At 42.4% G+C, this 21,152-nt stretch overlaps 1 protein-coding gene across 1 annotated transcript; it reads left to right on the top strand.

Moving 5' to 3' along the window:
• Positions 1–291: 291 nt before the first annotated feature.
• On the top strand, positions 292–4,757 carry LOC138902496 (uncharacterized). The gene is made up of 3 exons (XM_070190369.1): positions 292–366; positions 1,342–2,491; positions 4,462–4,757. The coding sequence occupies exons 1-3, from the start codon at positions 292–294 to the stop codon at positions 4,755–4,757; spliced, it is 1,521 nt and encodes a 506-aa protein (XP_070046470.1).
• Positions 4,758–21,152: the final 16,395 nt, after the last annotated feature.

Raw genomic sequence — 21,152 nt, 5'->3', positions numbered from 1 at the left:
ACTTTGTGTAAGTATTATGATATTGTGGGAATGCACCTCCACCCACTTACATTGGGGGTGAGGCGGTACGACCGCTTTGTGCATGGTTTTGGTATTGTTGTAGCACCACCACCCGCATACATTGGGGTGAGGCGGCATAGCCGCTTTGTGTTGGTTATTGGAACTGTGGTTTTATATCCACCGACTTACATTGAGGTGAGGCAAAAGGGCCACTTGATTTAAGTTATGGTATTGTACGTACACCTCCACCTGCATACATCAGGTAAGGCGGCGGGGCTGCTTTGTGTGAAAATGGTTATAGAGGATCTCATCTTAAATCCTATAAATTTCGTTGATAGCTTTAACAAGATTTCTATGGTTGAGACAGTAATCTATATTATTTTATTGCCGCACTGGTTCATCATAATTATCTTGTATTTCTAAATTCTTAAATTGGTGTTTAGTTTTCATACTCGTATTATTCGACGGTACTAACGTCCCTTTGCCGGGGGCGCTGCATTTTTAAATAGATGCAGGTGGTTCCACAGCAGGAGATGTTGATCAGTGATAGCAGTACACCTTCTTCCCAGCTGACTTGGTGAGCCCCACTTCATCCCGGAGTCATGTATCTTTTGTTCTTTATGTATTATGGTTGAGGTATAGCAGGGGCCTTGTTGCCGGCATTATCATTGTACTCTTCTTTATCTATAGAGGCTCCGTAGACATAGTGTGGGTTATGTATTGGTGCTGGAAAAGACAAACTATGCTATGTTGTGGTTGTATTACTTGTCCATTTGAGACTTTAAAAATGGTAAAACTTACGGTAAGAAATTGGTAATTGCAGACATGACCACTTTATTATTTAATTAAGGAAAACATATATTATCTTTGATCATGAATGAATTTAGGTAGAAGGAATCTAACAGGCTTGCTCGGTCGGGTTGACTGGGTTGAGCGCCAGTCGTGCTCCTCGGTTTTGGGGCGTGACAAACTTGGTATCAGAGCCTAAGGTTTTAAAGTGTCCTAGAATATCTCGGAGCCATGTCTAGTAGAGTCCTTATTATTGGTGTGTTATCGACCACATCTATAATTAGGATGCTACATGGGCATTTAGGAATAATACCCTTCTTTCATGTTCTCGATCGTGCGATAAAGCTGGTTGTAAGACTGTTCCTCCTTTAACTCCAGCACTCCTCTAATTTTTAGTACATGGCACCTAAGAAGAAGGCAAGAACTGGCCAAAGAGCCAATGTCACCATAGGAGTGACAGTTGACCCTATAATTGATGATGCGGGTGAGCACCCGAGGAGTGAGAGTATTTCTCCAGTTACTACACTGCCTGACTCTACTACAACTGATCAGACTGCACCTGTCCCTACACCTGCAGAAGGTGAGACACTTCCTCCAACTGATATTCCTTTTCGACCTCCAGCTCGAGCTTCCGATTCTAGTGTGTCTGATATTGATATTAGGGGAGCCATACAAATGTTGACACATATAGTGGCTTCTCAAGCCCAGAGATTGAGTGTTGGGCCTACTCCTTCCAGTCATCCAGGAGAGTCCGCTAGTTCTAGGGTGAACAAGTTTCTTCAGTTAGATCCTCCAATGTTTACTGGTACTGATCCCGAGGAGGACCCCCAGGACTTCATTGATGAGATGCACAAAACTCTCCGGGTTATGCATGCTACAGATGCCTTTATGGATCATTTCTTGCCTGCCGAAACTAAGGCAGCGCGTGCCGTCGCGTTTGAAAGCCTGAAACAGGGTAGTATGAATGTGTGGGAGTACCATATGGAGTTTGCGCGCCTGTCCAAGTATGCTATTCACATGTTGCACACTATGGAGGCTAGAGTGCGCCGGTTTGTACAGGGACTTAGCCCATTGGTTATTAATGAGGCATCTACAGCTGCCTTAAATTCCGATATGAACTATGGTAAGATGGTGGCATTTTCTCAAGCCACAGAGACCCGCAAATTGAAGAACAGAATGGAGGATCAGAGTAGCAGCAAGACCCGGTCAGCGGGCAACCTTGGTGGTTCTTCCGGTGGTGGTGGTGGTAGGTCGGCATTCAGGGGAGGGTCATCAGGACCATCCTTATCATTCGCCCAGTCTTCGATGGGTGCACAGTTATCTGGACACAATCAGGGCAACATGGGACCCTACCAGCAGGGTCGGCCCGACAGAAGGTTTCAGCAACGGAGGCTTCCATGCCCTAAGTGTGGGAGGATGCACTTTGGGTCCTGTTTCGTAGACCTACCAGTATGCTATGGGTGTGGTTTGCGGGGTCACATTCAGATAGATTGCTGCTCGTCCCGCCAAAATATTGGCAGAGGCGCGGCACATCCAATTAATTCTGCAGCTACTACATCCACAGCACCTCCAGCTCGAGGCATCCCAGCACCCACAGGGCGTGGTGCAGCTAGAGGTGGTGCACAAAATTTGGGAGGACCCCGCAGATTTTATGCTATGCGGAGACGTCGAGAATCAGAGGCTTCTCCAGATGTTTTCACGGGTATATTGACTGTCCCATCTCATGATGTATATGCTCTTATTGATCTCGGTTCCACTTTGTCATATGTCACTCCTTATGTTTCTATGGAATTTTGGATAGAACCAGAACAACTTCATGAGCCGTTCTTTGTATCTACTCCGGTTGGTGAGTCTATTTTGGTCGCGCGGGTTTATAGGGATTGTGTTGTCACGTTGCGTGATCGGGGCACCGTGACCGATCTTATTGAATTGAGAATGGTCAATTTTGATATGATAATGGGGATGGATTGGCTTTATTCTTGTTTTACCAAGCTTGATTGCCGAACCAGGACTGTTAGGTTTGAATTTCCAAATGAGCCAGTTATTGAGTGGAAGGGTGATGATGTATTGCCAAATGGTAGGTTTATTTCCTACCTTAAGGCCACAAATATGATAAACAAGGGATGTATTTACCATTTTGTCCGGGTTACGGACACCGATGCTGAGACACCTACACTTGAGTCCGTGCCTGTTATGAATGAATTTCTGGGAGTCTTTCCGGATGAACTCCCTGGGATCCCACCAGACATCGAGATTGATTTTGGGATTGATGTGATGCCAGACACGCATCCTATATCTATTCCACCCTACAGAATGGAACCGATAGAATTGAAGGAGCTAAAGGAACAATTGAGAGATTTGTTAGAAAAGGGTTTTATCCGGCCAAGTGTATCGCCTTGGGGTGCACCGGTCCTTTTTGTAAGAAAGATGGGTCACTGAGAATATGTATTGACTATCGGTAGCTTAATAAGGTAACAGTCAAAAATAAGTACCCACTGCCAAGGATAGATGACTTGTTTGATCAATTGCAAGGTGCCAGGTACTTTTCCAAAATCGATTTACAATCCGGGTATCACCAACTGAAGATCAGGGAGCGGGATATTCTGAAAACAGCTTTTAGAACCCGGTATGGGCATTTTGAATTTCTGGGGATGTCTTTTGGGCTAACAAATGCCCCAGCAGCCTTCATGGATCTTATGAATCGCATTTTCAAGCCCTTCCTTGACTCTTTTGTGATAGTGTTTATTGAAGATATTCTTGTATATTCACGAAGTCGAGAAGACCATGCCGATCATCTCAGGGTATTTTTGCAAACCCTGCTTCAGTACCAGTTATATGCAAGGTTTTCAAAGTGTGAATTTTGGCTTGAATCGGTCATATTCTTGGGTCATGTAGTTTCTAGTGAGGGAATTAAGGTTGATCCTCAGAAAATTTCAGCGGTGAAGAATTGGCCGAGGCCTACAACTCCAACAGAGATTCGCAGTTTCTTAGGCTTAGTTGGATATTATAGAAAGTTTGTGGAGGGGTTTTCTACTCTTGCCTCTCCATTAACTAAATTGACGTAGAAGGCAATTAAGTTCCAATGATCAGATGCTTGTGAAAAGAGTTTCCAGGAATTAAAAGCGAGACTGACTACGGCGCCGGTGTTGACTCTACCAGAGGGTATGGATGGATTTGTGGTATATTATGATGTTTCAAGAATCAGTCTTGGGTGTGTATTAATGCAACATGGGAAGGTGATAGCTTATGCTTCTAGGCAACTAAAGAATAATGAAAAGAACTATCCAACACATGATTTAGAACTTGCGGCAGTGGTATTTGCATTAAACATTTGGCGTCATAATTTATATGGGGTCCATGTTGATATATTCACGGACCATAAGAGCCTTCAATACATTTTCAAGCAGAAGGAATTGAATCTGAGGCAGAGAAGATGGCTTGAGTTACTCAAGGACTACGACATCGATATTCTATATCATCCGGGAAAGGCCAATGTTGTGGCTGATGCTCTTAGCCAGAAATCTATGGGTAGTTTGGCTCACTTGGAGGCATATCAGAGGCCATTAGCCAAGGAAGTTCTCCGATTGGCTAGTTTTGGAGTTCATCTTACGGACTCTAGTGAAGGAGGGGTCGTTGTGCAAAATAGGTCTGAATCATCGCTTTATGTGGAAGTTAAAGAGAAGCAATACAGCGATCCATTGTTGGTGCAATTGAAAGATGGGATTCATAAAGATAAGACCATGTCCTTTTCTCTTGGCATGGATGATGGTACACTACGGTACCAAGGGCGACTATGTGTTCCAAATGTAGATGGTCTCCGTGAAAGAATTTTGACTGAAGCTCACACTTCTAGGTATTCTGTGCACCCAGGTTCTTCAAAAATGTATCACGATCTAAAGGAAGTCTATTGGTGGAATGATATGAAGAGGAATGTGGCGGACTTTGTAGCAAGATGTCCGAACTGTTAGCAAGTGAAGGTCGAACACCAAAGGCCCGGTGGGTTGGCACAGAATATAGAAATTACAATGTGGAAATGGGAAATGATTAATATGGACTTTGTGGTAGGATTACCGCGCACTCCATGCAAGTTTGACTCAATTTGGGTGATTGTGGATTGGCTCACAAAATCAGCACACTTTTTGCCGATTAAGTCTACCGACACAGTGGAACAATATGTTCAGTTGTATATCAAAGAAATAGTCAGCTTGCATGGCACCCCAGTTTCCATCATTTCTGATCGGGGGGCACAATTCACTGCTAACTTTTGGAAGAAATTTCAGCAAGGTTTGGGTACTCAAGTGAATCTTAGTACAACCTTTCACCCGCAGACTAACGGGCAGGCAGAGCGGACTATTCACACGCTTGAGGATATGTTACGCGCTTGTGTTATAGACTTCAAAGGTAGCTAGGATGATCATTTACCACTCATAGAATTTGTATATAAAAATAGCTATCATGCTAGCTTTCAAATGGCACCGTTCGAGGCTTTATATGATAGGAGATTTAGATCTCCCATTGGGTGGTTCGAAATTGGGGACGTAGAGTTGATATGTCCAAACCTCGTGCATCAGCCTATGGAAAAAGTTAAAATAATTAAGGAGCGGTTGAAGACTGCTCAGAGTTGTCAGAAATCCTATTCGGATGTTCGTCATAGAGATTTGGAATTCAAAGAAGATGATTGGGTATTTTTGAAAGTTTCACCCATAAAGGGTGTAATGCAATTTAGTAAGAAAGGGAAATTGAGTCCGAGGAATGTCGGACCGTACAAAATCATTCAGAGGATCGGTGAGGTAGCATACAAGCTTGAGCTATCACATGAGATGTCATTAGTACACCCGGTGTTTCATGTGTCTATGTTAAAGAAAGTAGTTGGAGACCCGACAGTCGTTGTTCTGGTTGAGACTATTGAGGTAAATGAAAAATTGACTTATGAAGAGATTCCAGTTTCTATTATTGATCGGCAAGTCCGAAAGTTTAGAAACAAAGAAATTGCATCCGTGAAAGTGCTATGGCGAAACCAACAGGTTGAAGAGGCTACTTGGGAGGCCGAAGAAGAAATGAAGAAAACGTATTCTTATTTATTTGAATAACCATGTAATTATGAGTTGTGCCTTATGAAAATGCTAAGTGATATTCCTATGAAATGTGTATGACTTGTACATTTTGTGTTAGGGGTATTTCGTTTTGGTAATTTAATTGCTTGTGAGGCCACGGTTGGTGTTGTTTTGTATTATATGACGTTGTTGGATTATGTATATGCTGTTAGGATGTGTTTTTGGGGCTCTCTGACAGGTGGATAGGCCTAATTACAAGGGAAACTCTAGCGAAATTTTTGTAAATTTAGGGAGTTAGTCAAATTTGGGGCTGCTAGTTGTGGTATAAAACAAACTAAGTCGTATAAGATGCTAATGACGGATTTTTACCCTCATTCGAGGACGAATGATCCTAAGCGGGGGACAATGTAACACCCCGAAAAATTTCGAAGTACTTAAGTGGTAAGCCCAGTAAATTTTGCAAAGAAAATAATGTTTCATGGTGTCGGACTAGGCTTACGTGTTTGAGAATTGTAGAAAGGCTCGGACTTTTTGGGTTGAACAATGCACCGAAAAGTAAAGAAATTATTTTGGCGGAAACGTGCATTTCTGCAGTCCATTATGCGATCGCAGAATCACTCTGCGGACCGCATAATGGCCGCAAAGTGAGGCAGTTAATTGGGCCAATTTGAAGCAATTGTGCGGTCGACTATGTGACCGCATAACGTTTATGCGAACCGCATAGCGACCGTATACACAGACAGTTATTTTGGCTATTTTGTAACCAACTATGCGACCAATATGCGGTCCGCATATCGGTTATGCGGTCGCATAACTTGTTCCGGAGCTCCATTTTTGGATTTTTAAAACCCGACCCTATTTCGTTAAATACACTCTTTGGGTTATTTTTGAGCTATTATCTGACATTTTAGAGTGAGAGAGGGTGCCCTAGAGTGAGAAGGTGTTCTCCAATATTTGTCCTTCAATTCTTCCCAAGTTTTGGAAGATTAAGAAGGGAAACTCACTAGGTCTTCATCCTAAAGGTATAATTCTACACCCTAACCCTCAATTTCGAATCTTGTGTAGAAATGGATAATAAGCAAGATAATTTCTGGGCAAGAGGATTGATTATCTTACATACATATGTTATCAAAGGATGTAGGAAGATTGTTGAGCTAAAAATGGTAAAGATTGGGTTGTGGGATGATGGAATCCTCCATAAAAAGGGCCTTGAAACCTTAATTCACACCTAGTGTTTGATAAAATGCCCAAATGAGCTAGAACCATAATCATCTTCCTAATTGTGGTCCAATTTGTTATATTTCTAAAATAGATTGAAGTTGCTAAAAATTCTGGAACGTTTTAGAGTTTAAGGAAGCTCAATTGAGGTATGTTGGCTAAACTCTTCTTTAAGAATTGGAATTCTCATTATCCTTGTAAGTTCCGAGATGTTGACTATAAATCGAGTATTCCGATAAGTTTTGTGGTGAAGATATATGTTAAATTCGTATTTCAAATGCTCTTTTCATATTGCATTATTAACTGAGGATGTGTCCCAAACTATGGATTACGTATCCATATGTTATAACTTCCAGTCGTGATTTATGTGAATGTTATTATGCTAAGTTGTGTAGAGATTGCGATTCTGATACACCTCCACCCACATACATTGGGGTGAGGCGGCATGACCGCTTTGTGTGGGGAATATGGTATAGATATTGTGATTGTGATACACCTCCACCCGCATATATATTGGGGTGAGGCGGCATGACCGCTTTGTGTAGGGATTATGAGATTGTGGGACTGCACCTCCACCCGTTTACATTGGGGGTGAGGCGGTACAACCGCTTTGTGCATGGTTTTGGTATTGTTGTGGCAGCACCACCCGCATACATTGGAGTGAGGCGGCATAGCCGCTTTGTGTTGGTATTAGCATCGTTGATCCATTTCCACCCGCATACATTGAGGTGAGGCAGAATAGCCGCTTTGTGTTGGTTATTGGTACTTTGGTTATACATCCACTCACATACATTGAGGTGAGGCGGCACGGCCGCATGATTTGAGTTGTGGTATTGTACGTATACCTCCACCTGCATACATCAGGTGAGGCTGCGGGGCCGCTTTGTGTGTAGATGGTTATAGAGGATCTCATCTTAAATCCTATAAATGTCGTTGATAGCTTTTAATAAGCTTGCTATGGTTGAGACAGTTATCTATATTATTCTATTTCCACATTGGTTCATCCTAATTATCTTATATTTCTAAATTCTTAAAATTGGTGTTTAGTTTTCATACTAGTACTATTCGACGGTACTAACGTCCCTTTTGCCGGGGGCGCTGCATCTTTAAATGGATGCAGGTGGTTCTACAGCAGGAGACATTGATCAGTGATAGCAGTACACCTTCTTCTCAGCTGACTTGGTGAGCCCCACTTCATCCCGGGGTCATGTATCTTTTGTTCTTTATGTATTATGGTTGAGGTATAGCCGAGGCCTTGTTGCCGGCATTATCATTGTACTCTTATTTATCTATAGAGGCTCCGTAGACATAGTGTGGGTTGTGTATTGGTGCTGGGAAAGACAAACTATGCTATGTTGTGGTTGTATTACTTGTCCATTTGAGACTTTAAAAATGGTGAAACTTATGGTAAGAAATTGGTAATTGCAGACATGACCACTTTATTGTTTAATTAAGGAAAACATATATTCTCTTTATTCATGAATGAGTTTGGGTAGAAGGAATCTAACAGGCTTGCTCGGTCGGGTTCACTCGGTTGAGTGCCGGTCGTGCTCCTCGGTTTTGGGGCGTGACACTAGCCCTAATAGCTTGAGTACCCATTGGAGGAACCTAGAATAACTGGTGGACGGTAGGTGTTATCTGGAATGGCGCTTAATTAAGGTCGCACTGGAGCACCCCGAATAGGCTGTGGTGATGAATACATGGGCTTTCTAGGATGGTCGCTCATGAACTGACCTATGCCCCAGACGGGGCACCACTGAACCCACCAGAATGCTGAGGCTATTTATCCTTCGACGTGAACTGTTTTCCCTAGGTGCGGATACGCTCGATCCTCCAAGCTATCTCTAATATGCAGGTAAGAAGTCCCTATATCTACCTCTCGGGCCATAGAAACCTAAATTCCATAGTGCAAGACTGCAATAAACCTCTGCACGCTCTTTGCATTTGTGGGAAGTATGATAGCTACATTAAGAGACAACTCAATGAATCTTGCCTCATAGTCGATCACATACATCTGACCCTGCTGGAGCCGCTCAAACTTATCCCGTAACTCATCCTTCTATGAAGCTGGAATATACTTCTCCGAGAAGAGGTGCGTGAACTGATCTTAAGTCAAGGGAGGTGAATCTGTTGTCCTACTCAGGAGATAAGACTGCCACCATCTGCTGGCCTTCCCCTCTAGCTGAAATGTGGTGAGGTCTACCCCTTTGGACTTCACTAGTCCCAAATTATGCAGTCTCTCCTTGCAACGGTCAATAAAATCATGTGAGTCCTTTGATTGCTAGTCGCTAAAGCGGGGAGGATAAAGCCCACTAAATCTGTCTAGCCGCTTCTTCTCCTCAACGGTCATGGTCGGTCTAGTCTCGGTCCTAGCCGCTGCAACCGGCTGAACTTCGCCCGTAGGTAGTGCACCCGGGGTTTGATATATAATTGCAGCATACCTTGGTGCCTGAGCGGCAAGGGTATATGCTCCCCCTCCCGCGTGAGATGTGGCCGAGTCCGCTGGAAATAGTCGGGCTTGAGTCATAGAGTCCATAAACCGAAGCATACGGCCCATGACCTCCTGAAAGCCCGACAAAGTCATGAAATCTGTCAGGGCCTGCTCGGCTGCAGGTATCTCACCTTGCTCCTCAATAATAGGATCCTCCAGCGAATCTATTGGCGGTACCACTATGGAAACTCTAGGATGCCCTCATTCTCCAACAGAAGTTGTGGCCCTCCCTCGGCCTCTACCTATACCTCTAACGACCCAGGTAGCAGCTCTATCGCCAGGTGATGCCATTGTGCGCATTCTCATCATCTACGAGAGAATAAAAGAAAGATTTACTTAACATATCGACTACACGATAGGAGATGGAGAAAGAGAAATTTTCTAACATCCTATAGCCTCTTGAAGATAAGTATAGACGTCTCTGCACCAATCCACATGACTCTACTAGGTTTACTCATGACACGTGATGTTTGGCATATTTCGATATGTGTTGATGTTACTTTGCCCATGTTTTAACCACTTCTTGATGTTATTTAATCTTTAAAACACCCAACATGGTGTAATTATTGGTTTGATGACTAATTAAGTTATGTGTGACGATTTAAGGTGTTCGGAGTGCAAAATATGAAGAAAAGGTGGTGTAGCCAGAGGAAGAAGGGTTGGATGCGTCGCATCCAACCTAGGAAAACATCATCCTGCATGCAACCTTAGCAGTGAAGTTGGGCCATCGCGTCCACCATCGCATGCAAGCTGAGAAATGGAGGACAAGGTGGATGCGTCGCATCCACCTTAGCATCAATCCCTGAAGCCGAATTGGACTAGGAATAGGAGAGCTTTGGCCCACGACTTTTGTACGCAATATATAAGCCAAAAACGCCTCTTTTAGGTCATCGAACATATTGGGAAGAGGGAAAAATCCACGACAAAGCTGTGGAGGCCGGAATTCATCGAGTTTCATCTTTCTCCCACCAAATTTAGTAATTTTTATGTTTCTTTATATGATTTGTTGTTTGGCTACCATGTCTATGTGGAGCTAAACTTCACGTTCTAGGGTTGTGGGTCTTTCATGACTATTGTTATTCGGATATTGATTTTGACTTCTTGATTTATCATATTAGTTTATTTATTCAATCTTGCACTTAATTATTTAATTGCTTGATCACCAATTGAATATTATCTACGAATCTAGAATTGAACTCGAAAGTGGGAATTCTATATTGCATATAGGATTGAGTAGGGCAAGTTCTTGAACTCGGGCATCGGGGAACGGATTCGTAGTTAGGATAGACATATACCTAATTGCCTTGCTTGGTTGATTTACAGGAATTATAAATGCGTTCTTGTTGATTCTAACTCCATAGACATATAGGCGTTAGGTTAGCTTGAATAGGCGAGTAAGAACTCGACAGATTCTTATGAGCATTAACCCTGTCAACCAATAAGCTAGATAAATTAGTCGGTCAATTCAATTGAAGAATACAATAGGATTGTTAGATAGCCCATAACCCTAGATCGTTTTCATTACATTGATATCATTAAAATCTGCTCTTTCTCTGTTCAAAGTTTATTATTTATATTTTTCTTATTTAATTAGTTTAGAATAAAATATTTTTAGATTTAATTCTTGTTTAGATAATTGGGATAGTCTAATTTAGTTAATAGTTAATCATAAGTCCTCGTGGGTTCGACATCCGACTTTTAGTCACTTTATTACTTGACGACCGCGTATACTTGCGTGAGTGTGTTTGGTCGCAACAAGTTTTTGGCGCCGTTGCCGGGGACTTAGAAATTAGCTACGTGACTAAGTTAAGCTTTTATTAGATATTTGTTTTCAAGTTTTAATTTTCAGTTTGCCTGGTTTGTGTCAACGCAGGGTCTTCTCTCGAATGCAGAGGAGTAGAAGTGCAAACAACCTCATTCCTCTTGATCCAGAAATCGAACGAACACTACATAGAGTGAGAAGGGAACACGAAGCTAGAACGAGAATAGAAAGAGATTTGGACATCGCAGTCCAACCACAGCCAATAGATATGGCAGGCAATGAAGAGCGTCCGGTAATTGAAGCCGCAAGGCCCAATCTTGCGAATATGACTCAGGCTATTGTGAAGCCTGATATCACTGGGCATTTTGAACTCAAACAGTACATGGTACAGCTGATTCAGTCCACAGGACAATATGTGGGTCTATCTCATGAGGACCCGCAGAGGCATATTCAGAACTTCTTGGAAATCACGGACACTTACAATTATCCGAACGTCTCCAAGGACTATGTCAGGCTGACACTATTCCCTTTTTCACTGTTGGGGGAAGCTAAAGAATGGTTGCAAAAGGAGCCCGCGAACTCTATCCACACTTGGGATGATCTAGCAAGGAAATTCCTGATCAAGTTTTTCCCAACTAAGAAGACAAAGTCGTTGAGGAGCCAAATTCTTGGGTTCCAACAACGGGATGGCGAGACACTTCGTCAAGCTTGGGAAAGATACAAGAAGCTACTCAGAGACTGCCCGCATCATTGTCAAACTGATGAGGTATTGGGTCACACTTTTGTTGATGGGTTAGATGAAGCATCAAAGATGAATCTTGACTCAGCTTGTGGGGGTAGTTGCATGGCAAGACCGTATAGTGAAATACAACTCTTGCTAAATAATTTCACTGCTAATGACCATAATTGGCAAGGAGAGGGTGATTCACGAAGGGGAATTAAACAGAAGGCCGCCGGTTTGATTGAGCTTGATGACTTTTCCGCCATGAGAGTCGATATAGCAAAATTGGCAAATCAGATGAATAGAATGACAACACAACAAATGCAACATGTACAGCAGATGTCTATTTGTTGCGAACTATGCGGAGACAGTCATATGATTGACATGTGCCCCACGAATCCTGAATCTATATACTATGTGGGGCAACAAAACAGAGGTCCTATGAATCAACATGCGCAATATGGGAACACTTACAACCCAAACTGGAGGAATCATCCTAACTTCTCATGGGGCGGAAGTCAACAGAATCAGTATAGGCCTCAAGGGAATTTTACTCAACCTCAGAAGCCACCCCAACAAATGGAAGAAAGTACGAATGACTTGCTGAAAAAGTTGTTACTAGACAATCAACAGCTCAGGACCGATTTCAGAAATCTTGAGAGGCAAATGGGGCAGTTAGCAGCAAACCAAAATACTAGACCTACAGGCTCACTTCCCAGTGATACAGAGAAGAACCCTCAAATTAATGCAGTTACACTTAGAAACGGGAGGGAACTAGAGGAAGTGCCAAGGAAGATAAAAGAAAAACCTATACCTGGGGGGAGTTGACACCTAAGGCAACACAAGAGTCAAAGGAAGATGATGCAAGTTCAGAGCGAATGGAGGTTACAAGGCCACCACCACCTTTCCCCCAAAGATTGCAGAAAAGGAATGACGATCGCATGTTCAACAAATTTCTCTCCATGTTGAGTCAGGTTCAATTAAATATTCCATTAGTGGATGTACTTCGTGAAATTCCAAAGTACGCTAAGTACATAAAAGACATAGTGGCTCATAAGAGGAAATTGACTGAGTTCGAGACGGTTGCACTTACTGAGGAGTGCACATCAAGGGTCCAAAACAAGCTTCCCCAAAAGCTTAAGGACCCTGGCAGCTTCACTATTCCAGTACAAATCGGTAATATTAACGTGGGACGTGCTCTGTGTGATTTGGGTGCAAGCATAAATCTGATGCCGTTATCCTTGTTTAAGCAATTAGGTCTGGGAGCTCCGAGACCAACCACCGTGATGTTGCAATTAGCTGATAGGTCCATAGCCTACCCCGAAGGAGTGATTGAAGATGTGCTGCTGCAAATTGGAAAATTCATCTTCCCAGCTGACTTTATTATTCTAGACTTCGAGGCTGATGAACAAGTTCCAATCATATTGGGACGACCTCTCTTGGCTATTGGCGATGCAATAATTAAAGTGAGAGAAGGGAAAATGATTATGAAAGTGGACAACGAGGAGGCAGTCTTCAATGTCTACAAAGCAATCCAACTCCCCCGCCACTATGAGGAGCTCTCTATGATATTTGTGGTGGAGGTGGATGAGAAACTTCTTGACACGAGTGTATATCTAGGCGACTGTTTAGAAAAAGCAATCATGATGTTTGATAGCTTGGAGATGGATGATGAGGTTGAGGAGATGAAGGGAATCCTAGATACATCATGTGGTTACATGCAAGGAATAATCCCGTTTGAGCCCCTGAATAGGCCAAGTGGCCCCCCACCAAAGCCGTCAATTGAAAAAGCTCCAAATTTGGAACTTAAACCCCTACCCCCTCACCTTCAATATGCTTATTTGGGAAGTTCTGACACTTTACCTATTATTATTTCTGCTCACTTGTCTAAATTACAGGAAGAAAAGCTATTAAGGGTGCTACGTGAGCACAAGCGAGCAATTGGGTGGACAATGTCTGACATTAAAGGCATTAGTCCAGCTTTCTGCATGCACAAAATCCTCATGGAGGACGGACACAAGCCAAGTGTAGAACACCAACGCCGACTAAATCCAATCATGAAAGAAGTGGTAAGGAAAGAAGTGATTAAGTGGCTTGATGCAGGTATTGTATTTCCAATCTCTGATAGTAAATGGGTAAGCCCCGTTCAATGTGTGCCGAAGAAAGGGGGGATAACCGTAGTAGTTAATGAAAATAATGACTTAATTCCTACAAGAACTGTAACTGGATGGAGAATTTGCATAGATTACAGAAAACTGAACAATGCCACCCGGAAAGACCACTTTCCCCTTCCTTTTATTGACCAAATGCTTGATAGATTAGCTGGCCAGGAATACTACTGTTTCCTGGACGGTTATTCGGGGTATAATCAGATTGCTATAGCCCCAGAAGACCAAGAGAAAACTACATTTACATGTCCTTATGGCACGTATGCGTTCAAGAGAATGCCCTTCGGTCTTTGTAATGCACCTGCGACTTTTCAAAGGTGTATGATGGCTATTTTCACTGACATGGTTGAAAGATATGTAGAAGTATTCATGGACGATTTTTCTGTGTTTGGATGTTCTTTTGATAGTTGTTTGATGAACCTTGATAAAGTGCTAGCTAGGTGTGAAGAGACAAACTTGGTGCTAAACTGGGAAAAGTGCCATTTCATGGTACGTGAAGGTATAGTTTTGGGGCACAAGGTTTCAAAAGATGGTCTACAGGTGGATAAAGCAAAGGTGGAGACGATCGAAAAATTGCCCCCGCCGACATCCATCAAAGGCATTCGCAGTTTCTTGGGTCATGCAGGTTTTTATCGTCGTTTCATTAAAGATTTTTCGAAAATTTCTTCCCCTTTGTGCAGGCTTCTAGAGAAAGACGTTACCTTCAAGTTTGATAATGCATGTCTGAAAGCATTTGAGGAGCTGAAGGGAAGATTGGTGACTGCACCAATTATCATTGGCCCCGATTGGGCACAACCATTTGAGTTGATGTGCGATGCAAGTGACATAGCAATTGGAGCGGTGTTGGGGCAAAGGAGGGATAAAATCTTTCACTCCATTTATTATGCAAGCAAAACTATGAATCCAGCTCAGATGAATTATACAGTGACTGAAAAGGAGTTGCTTGCAGTGGTGTGGGCGTTTGACAAGTTCAGATCCTATCTAGTGGGAACCAAAGTCATCGTCTACACAGATCATTCAGCTATCAGATACCTATTTAAAAAGAAAGACGCCAAGCCGAGGTTGATTCGTTGGGTCCTCCTCTTGCAAGAATTTGACTTAGAGATCCGAGATCGAAAAGGGACAGAAAATCAAGTGGCCGATCATTTGTCCAGATTAGAGAGCCGGAACCATGTAGCTGAAGGAGGGTCAATTAAAGAAACATTTCCGGATGAGCAAATATTAGCAATCACCTCAGGTGAAGCCCCATGGTATGCAGATTATGTGAATTTTATCGCAAGTGGGGTAACGCCACTAGAATGGACAGCTGACAATAGAAGAAGATTCCTACATGATGTAAGGTTCTACGTGTGGGATGAGCCATTCCTATATAGGCAGTGTGCAGATCAGTTGGTGAGAAGGTGTGTTCCTGAGGAAGAGATGAAGGCTATACTACATGACTGCCATGCGTCACCATATGGAGGTCATCACGGCGGGGATAGAACCGCCCAAAAAGTGCTACAATCAGGTTTTTATTGGCCAAAATTGTTTAAGGATGCACATGCCTTCGTTAAAAATTGTGATAGATGCCAAAGAACTGGAACTATCACGAGGAAGCACGAGATGCCCTTGCAAAATATACTGGCGGTAGAACTTTTTGATGTTTGGGGGATTGATTTTATGGGACCATTCCCATATTCTAACGGACACAGATACATCTTGGTGGCGGTCGACTATGTTTCTAAGTGGGTAGAGGCCATAGCTCTTCCTACTAACGACGCAAAGGTTGTGGTAGGCTTTGTAAAGAAGCACATCTTCACACGTTTTGGGACCCCAAGAGTGTTGATAAGCGACGGGGGAACTCACTTTTGTAACAAACTGCTGAATAATATTCTTGCAAAATACAGAGTCAAGCACAAAGTTTCCACTGCCTATCATCCCCAAACGAGTGGTCAAGTAGAAGTTTCCAACAGAGAGGTCAAGCAGATTTTGGAAAAGACAGTAAGTATGAATAGAAAGGACTGGGCCGGGAAGCTGGATGACGCATTATGGGCATATCGCACTGCGTACAAGACCCCAATAGGCACTTCTCCGTACAGGTTGGTTTATGGGAAGGCCTGCCATCTGCCCGTCGAGCTTGAACACAAAGCATATTGGGCGATTAAAAAGCTAAATATGGAGATGGACTTGGCCGGTGAGAAGAGATTGCTACAACTCAACGAGCTTGATGAGTTTCGATTGCATGCGTATGAAAATGCCAAATTGTATAAAGAGAAGACCAAAAGATGGCATGATAAGCATATCCAACATCGTGAGTTTGAACCAGGTCAACAAATTCTACTGTTTAATTCAAGGCTAAAGCTTTTTCCAGGAAAGCTTAAATCTCGATGGTCGGGTCCGTTTGAAGTGGTTAGTGTGAAACCTCATGGTGCGATAGAATTGTGTGATAAGGGGTCCAATACGACATTCTTGGTAAATGGCCAAAGAGTAAAACACTATTGGGGTGGTGACATTGCACATCACAAGACCACAATGGATTTAGTGGAGGCATGAAGAACATGTTGCGTCGTGCCGCGACGTTAAATCAGGCGCTTCTTGGGAGGCCACCCAAGTTAGTTTATTTTTATTTTATTTTTAAATTTTTTTTTCTTTCTTTTCGTAGGACATAGATCTTATTCAAAAAAAAAAAAAGCAAAAAAAAATAAAAATAAAAATAAAACTAAAAAGTTCCCCAGATATGAGAAAACGAGGCGGATGCGTCGCGTCCCCCTCAGCAAAAAAAAAAAAAAAAAAAATTTTTTTTTTTGACGGGCCAATTGCTCAAGGCAGTGAAGTCTGCCTATCGCGCCCGTATCGCGTCCGAAAATTTTTTGAAGGAAGACAAGGGGATGCGTCGCGTCAAAGCTCGCACGCACAGGTAAGTAATATATATTTTAACACATCTTAAGATAACCTATTCGAACAAAAACGTTTCTTGCGACGCATCCACTCGTCTCGTTTTGGTGACGCCTACGAACGCAGAACAGAATTCTCTCATCGAAATTGTAACGCAATAAGCTCAAACGCGACAGGTACGCATCATCCTCTTCGTTCTTCCGTTGGCTTCTCTCCTAATTCGTCTCTCCTCCCTCCTTCAATGGTAGCAACAAGTAGGTTTTGCAATTTCAAGATTTTTAGGGCTGTCGTTCTTGGTAGTTGTAATGGTTGCGAGATGATAAACTATAATTCCCTTCATCTCGTCCAATTTTGGGAGGGTAGTGGCATTGCTCAACTGATAGAATGAACTAGGCACACTTGTTGCATACCACATGTTCGACGAATTGTCCCTGAGAAAAATTTAGGCGTCGGTGAAGTCTGAGTAACCGAGCAACATTGGTGTGTGCTTGAGAATAAGTGTGGGGTCGAGTGAGGGGCTATGTGAAATTGAATTTTTGAAGAGAGTTATCACATACTTGCTGAAAGTTATGAGCTACAATTCCATGAAGAGTGAATGGCATGACTTTACGAATAAATTGAAGTCTGCAAGCTGTTGCAATTGCTTTCAAGCTGAACTTCGCTATTTCATCTGCTAATTGTTGAATTCTCTGCATTGCAGGTACTTAGATTCGTAAAATGACAGCAGCGAGTAAACCATCCAAGCAACAAGACAAAGATGGTAACAAGCAACCGCCCAAAAAGCCTACCGGAAGGGCAGCGGGCGGTCCAAATCCACAGAAAAAAAGGAAGCGGACGGAGAAGGAAATGGAACTGCTGCCTAGGCAGTTAAGTGATGATTCAGAGCAAGAGGAGGAGGAAACATTGGTCAGGAGGACAGTGAAGAAGGGTATTACACCAAGCAAAGGAATAGAGATACGAGAGCCTGTGACATACCAAAGAAAAGCTTCGAGAATGAGTGCTCCAACTGATAAAGGGAAGGAGAAGATTACTACAGAATCTGAATCCGATTCCGATTCGGACAATGACCACCTACAGATCAACATGAGTGATGAAGACGAAGGTGAACCCATAGACCGAGTTGATTGGGAGAAATACTTTGTTAATGAGAAGGCATTCCGAGCCTATAAGAAGATATTGGTTTCAAAGAAGTACATTCCGGAAAAGCCGATAAACATCGGACCACTTAAGACAAAGTACTCAGAGTTTCTCAAGTCAATTCGAGAGGTGCAAAAATGGGGACCCATTCTGAAAGGTCATGGCAAAGCCAACCTCACCATTGTTAGAGAGCTCTACGCCAATTGGCGTCACGCAAGGGGAAACATTGTGCGAGTAAGAGGGGTAGATATTAATGTGTCAGCTGAAGCTCTGAATAACTTCTTAAGGGTGCCACACACACTCACAGACAGGTTTGACGCCATATGCAAAACACCAGATTATGCACACATTAAGTCTGTCCTATGCCCTACCAGGAAGGATGCAGAATGGAAGCATGGGAGTATGGAGTACCACTCTATAGCAAAGGAATTCATGAGTGCGTTAGCACGTGTGGCCCTAAATTTCATTTGTAACCGCCTGCTGCCATGCCAACATAAAACTGATGTCCCTCGTTACCGCGCACTCGTATTATATGCTTTATTAGAGGGGATACCACTCAACTTCGGAGCCATCATGCATGATCAAATGCAGTGAACCAGGATGAATTACAAGTGGAGGCTGTTCTTTGCTAATACCCTAACGGCTTTTTTAACAGAGAGGGGAGTACTATGGGACAAGGAGAATGACGACATTGAGGCTAAAGCTCCAGGACCATATGATGTCACTCATGTTCTAGAGCCGAACAAGGGAAGGTCTTCTAAGCTCACCATCCAACAATTATTTGAGCATATGCAAGCAGATATGCAAGAGAACAGGGCTGAGCTGATAGCGACTCGTGTCGAGTTGAGTGCCACCAGGGATGAGTTGAGACAGACTCGTGCGGATCTAAGCCGAGTTCAGACTGAGCAGGCCACGATGATGAAGGAGATATCATTACTCCTCAGAGCTCTGGTTCAATGTGCAGGTACAGACATCTCCCAGCTGATTGCATCATCCACTGCCGGACCATCCACTCCTGTTCCTCCCATAGTCACCGAGGCTCCACTCAACAGGCCTATTGAGGTCGCTGTAACACCTGATACAGAATCCGCACCAGTTGTTGATGATAGGAATGCTATGGATGCAGATGCTCCTCCACAGACTGCGGATGAGCCCTCCACCTTGACTTGAGGGAGTTCTTCTCACCCTACTTTACCTTGTTTGTGTGCGTTGGGGACAACGCACAGTCCTAAGTGTGGGGTGGGGGTGATTTATGTTTGATGTATGGATGAATGTACTAATATATTCACTGGATTAATGGCATAAAATAGCAGTAAATTCATCTATATGGAGTAACTATCAGTTTATCATTATGAAAAAAAATAAAATAAAAATATATATATATATATATATATATATATATATATATATATATATATATATAGTATCTTTGTAGATAGTAATAATCCCCTGTGGTTTTTCTTTGTGCATCGGTTCTTTTCCATGGGATGTAGTTTGAACCGAGTAATTTTGTTTTCTTTTTAGAATAGAGTAGGAATGTAGGGAATAAAAGGAGGAAGAATGATGAACCTAGGTGACCTTGACTTGGTTGATACTGGCATATTTAAGCTTTTACATATGTAATATCTTCCCTTCTCACTCTGAAATTATTGATGATGCCGTGTTAAAACGGATAGCATGTTTTGTGGCACCTATTTCTCATTTTCTTGACTTGTGTTCACTTTGCGCTTAATGCTTAATATCTCGTTGCTCCGTGAATACTTGCATTGTTTGAGAGTCGGAATGTGACCGTCCTTAGCGAGTCATGTGCCATGTGTGGTGAGGTTTTTGTGTAGTCCATGTAGTGTACTTGTGTCTAGAACTTGCCCGGTATGTGAGTTGAAGCGAAATTTTAGGTGATGCTCGGTTTGAAAAATGATTTTAGGCTTTCTTTGATCTTTTTGAGCTTATTGCTTATCACAAATAAAATCTATCCCTAGTTAAACCTTTTGAGCCTGTAGACCTTTTATTTGGTACCCACATTACAAGCCTATACCCTTTTTATTCTTAATTGACATTGTTTTGATCCTTTTACCTCTTAAAGCACTTTAATTGTTAGATGAGCGCTAAAAGAAGTAAGAAGGGAATAAGTGTGGGGTGACTTTTGAGTAAAACCAATGAAAGAAAGAAGGGTGCACTTATTTTGTAAAATAATACACCACGAGCGGAAATTAAAAGAAAAAAAAAAGAAGAGAAAAATCTGGAAAAAAAAAGAAAGAAAGAAAAATATAGATGAATAAATTGTTGTCTTGTTCTTGCTAGTGGGTATGAATTAAAGTAGTGCTTAAAGAAAGAGGAAATATTGTTGGGGTGATATTATTTGTGAAATTGAAGTGGTGTTGAAGAATTTGCGCTTAAGTTATTTGATGATGTGTTAAAGTGCTTAGGAGGGTGAATCACTATTCCTTAAATATATCCTACCCGTCCCTTAGCCCACATTACAACCATGAAAAAGTCCTAATTGATTTTAGATCGAGCGAGCTTACATTAGTAGAGATTTACATTAAGGGCAAGCCTATGGTACCAACTGCATGCATGTGACTTCTTTTGTGAGAGTGAGCGATTTTCTTTGTGAGCATGAGATTCGAATGTGTGGATTGATTCTACTCTCTTTGCTTTTGTTGTGAGGGCACATGGTTTCACGAGGGATAGGTAACGTTACTAGACTTCTCTATGATGTTGGTTGTTCAAGCCATGAGTGCATTGTGACATTGAGTCGGTTTTTGAGGTTAGGATTGTTGTGAGCATGTTGTCTTTGTTCGAATATGTTTAAAGAAGGGCATAAGAAAAGGGAAGTGTGTTGATGCATAGTCTAGAGCCTAATTGTAGCAAATAACCATGGACATAGATGTAGTGTGCTTTGAATGATAAGAGCTTAATTTTATTTTGTTTACTATAG

The sequence above is a fragment of the Nicotiana tomentosiformis genome, chromosome 12, assembly GCF_000390325.3.
Source record: "Nicotiana tomentosiformis chromosome 12, ASM39032v3, whole genome shotgun sequence".
Taxonomy (NCBI): domain Eukaryota; kingdom Viridiplantae; phylum Streptophyta; class Magnoliopsida; order Solanales; family Solanaceae; genus Nicotiana; species Nicotiana tomentosiformis.
The sequence above is the reverse complement of the archived record's forward strand: the minus strand, read 5'-3'. Positions and strand labels throughout refer to the sequence as shown.

Bases quoted from the DNA above. Each gene is read 5' to 3' on its own strand.
- LOC138902496 (XM_070190369.1), top strand. From the start codon at position 292: ATGGTTATAGAGGATCTCATCTTAAATCCTATAAATTTCGTTGATAGC. The intron at 367-1,341 runs GTAATCTATATT...ACAACTGATCAG, and splicing joins AGATTTCTATGGTTGAGACA to ACTGCACCTGTCCCTACACC. The intron at 2,492-4,461 runs GTATATTGACTG...TTTATGTGGAAG, and splicing joins TTCTCCAGATGTTTTCACGG to TTAAAGAGAAGCAATACAGC.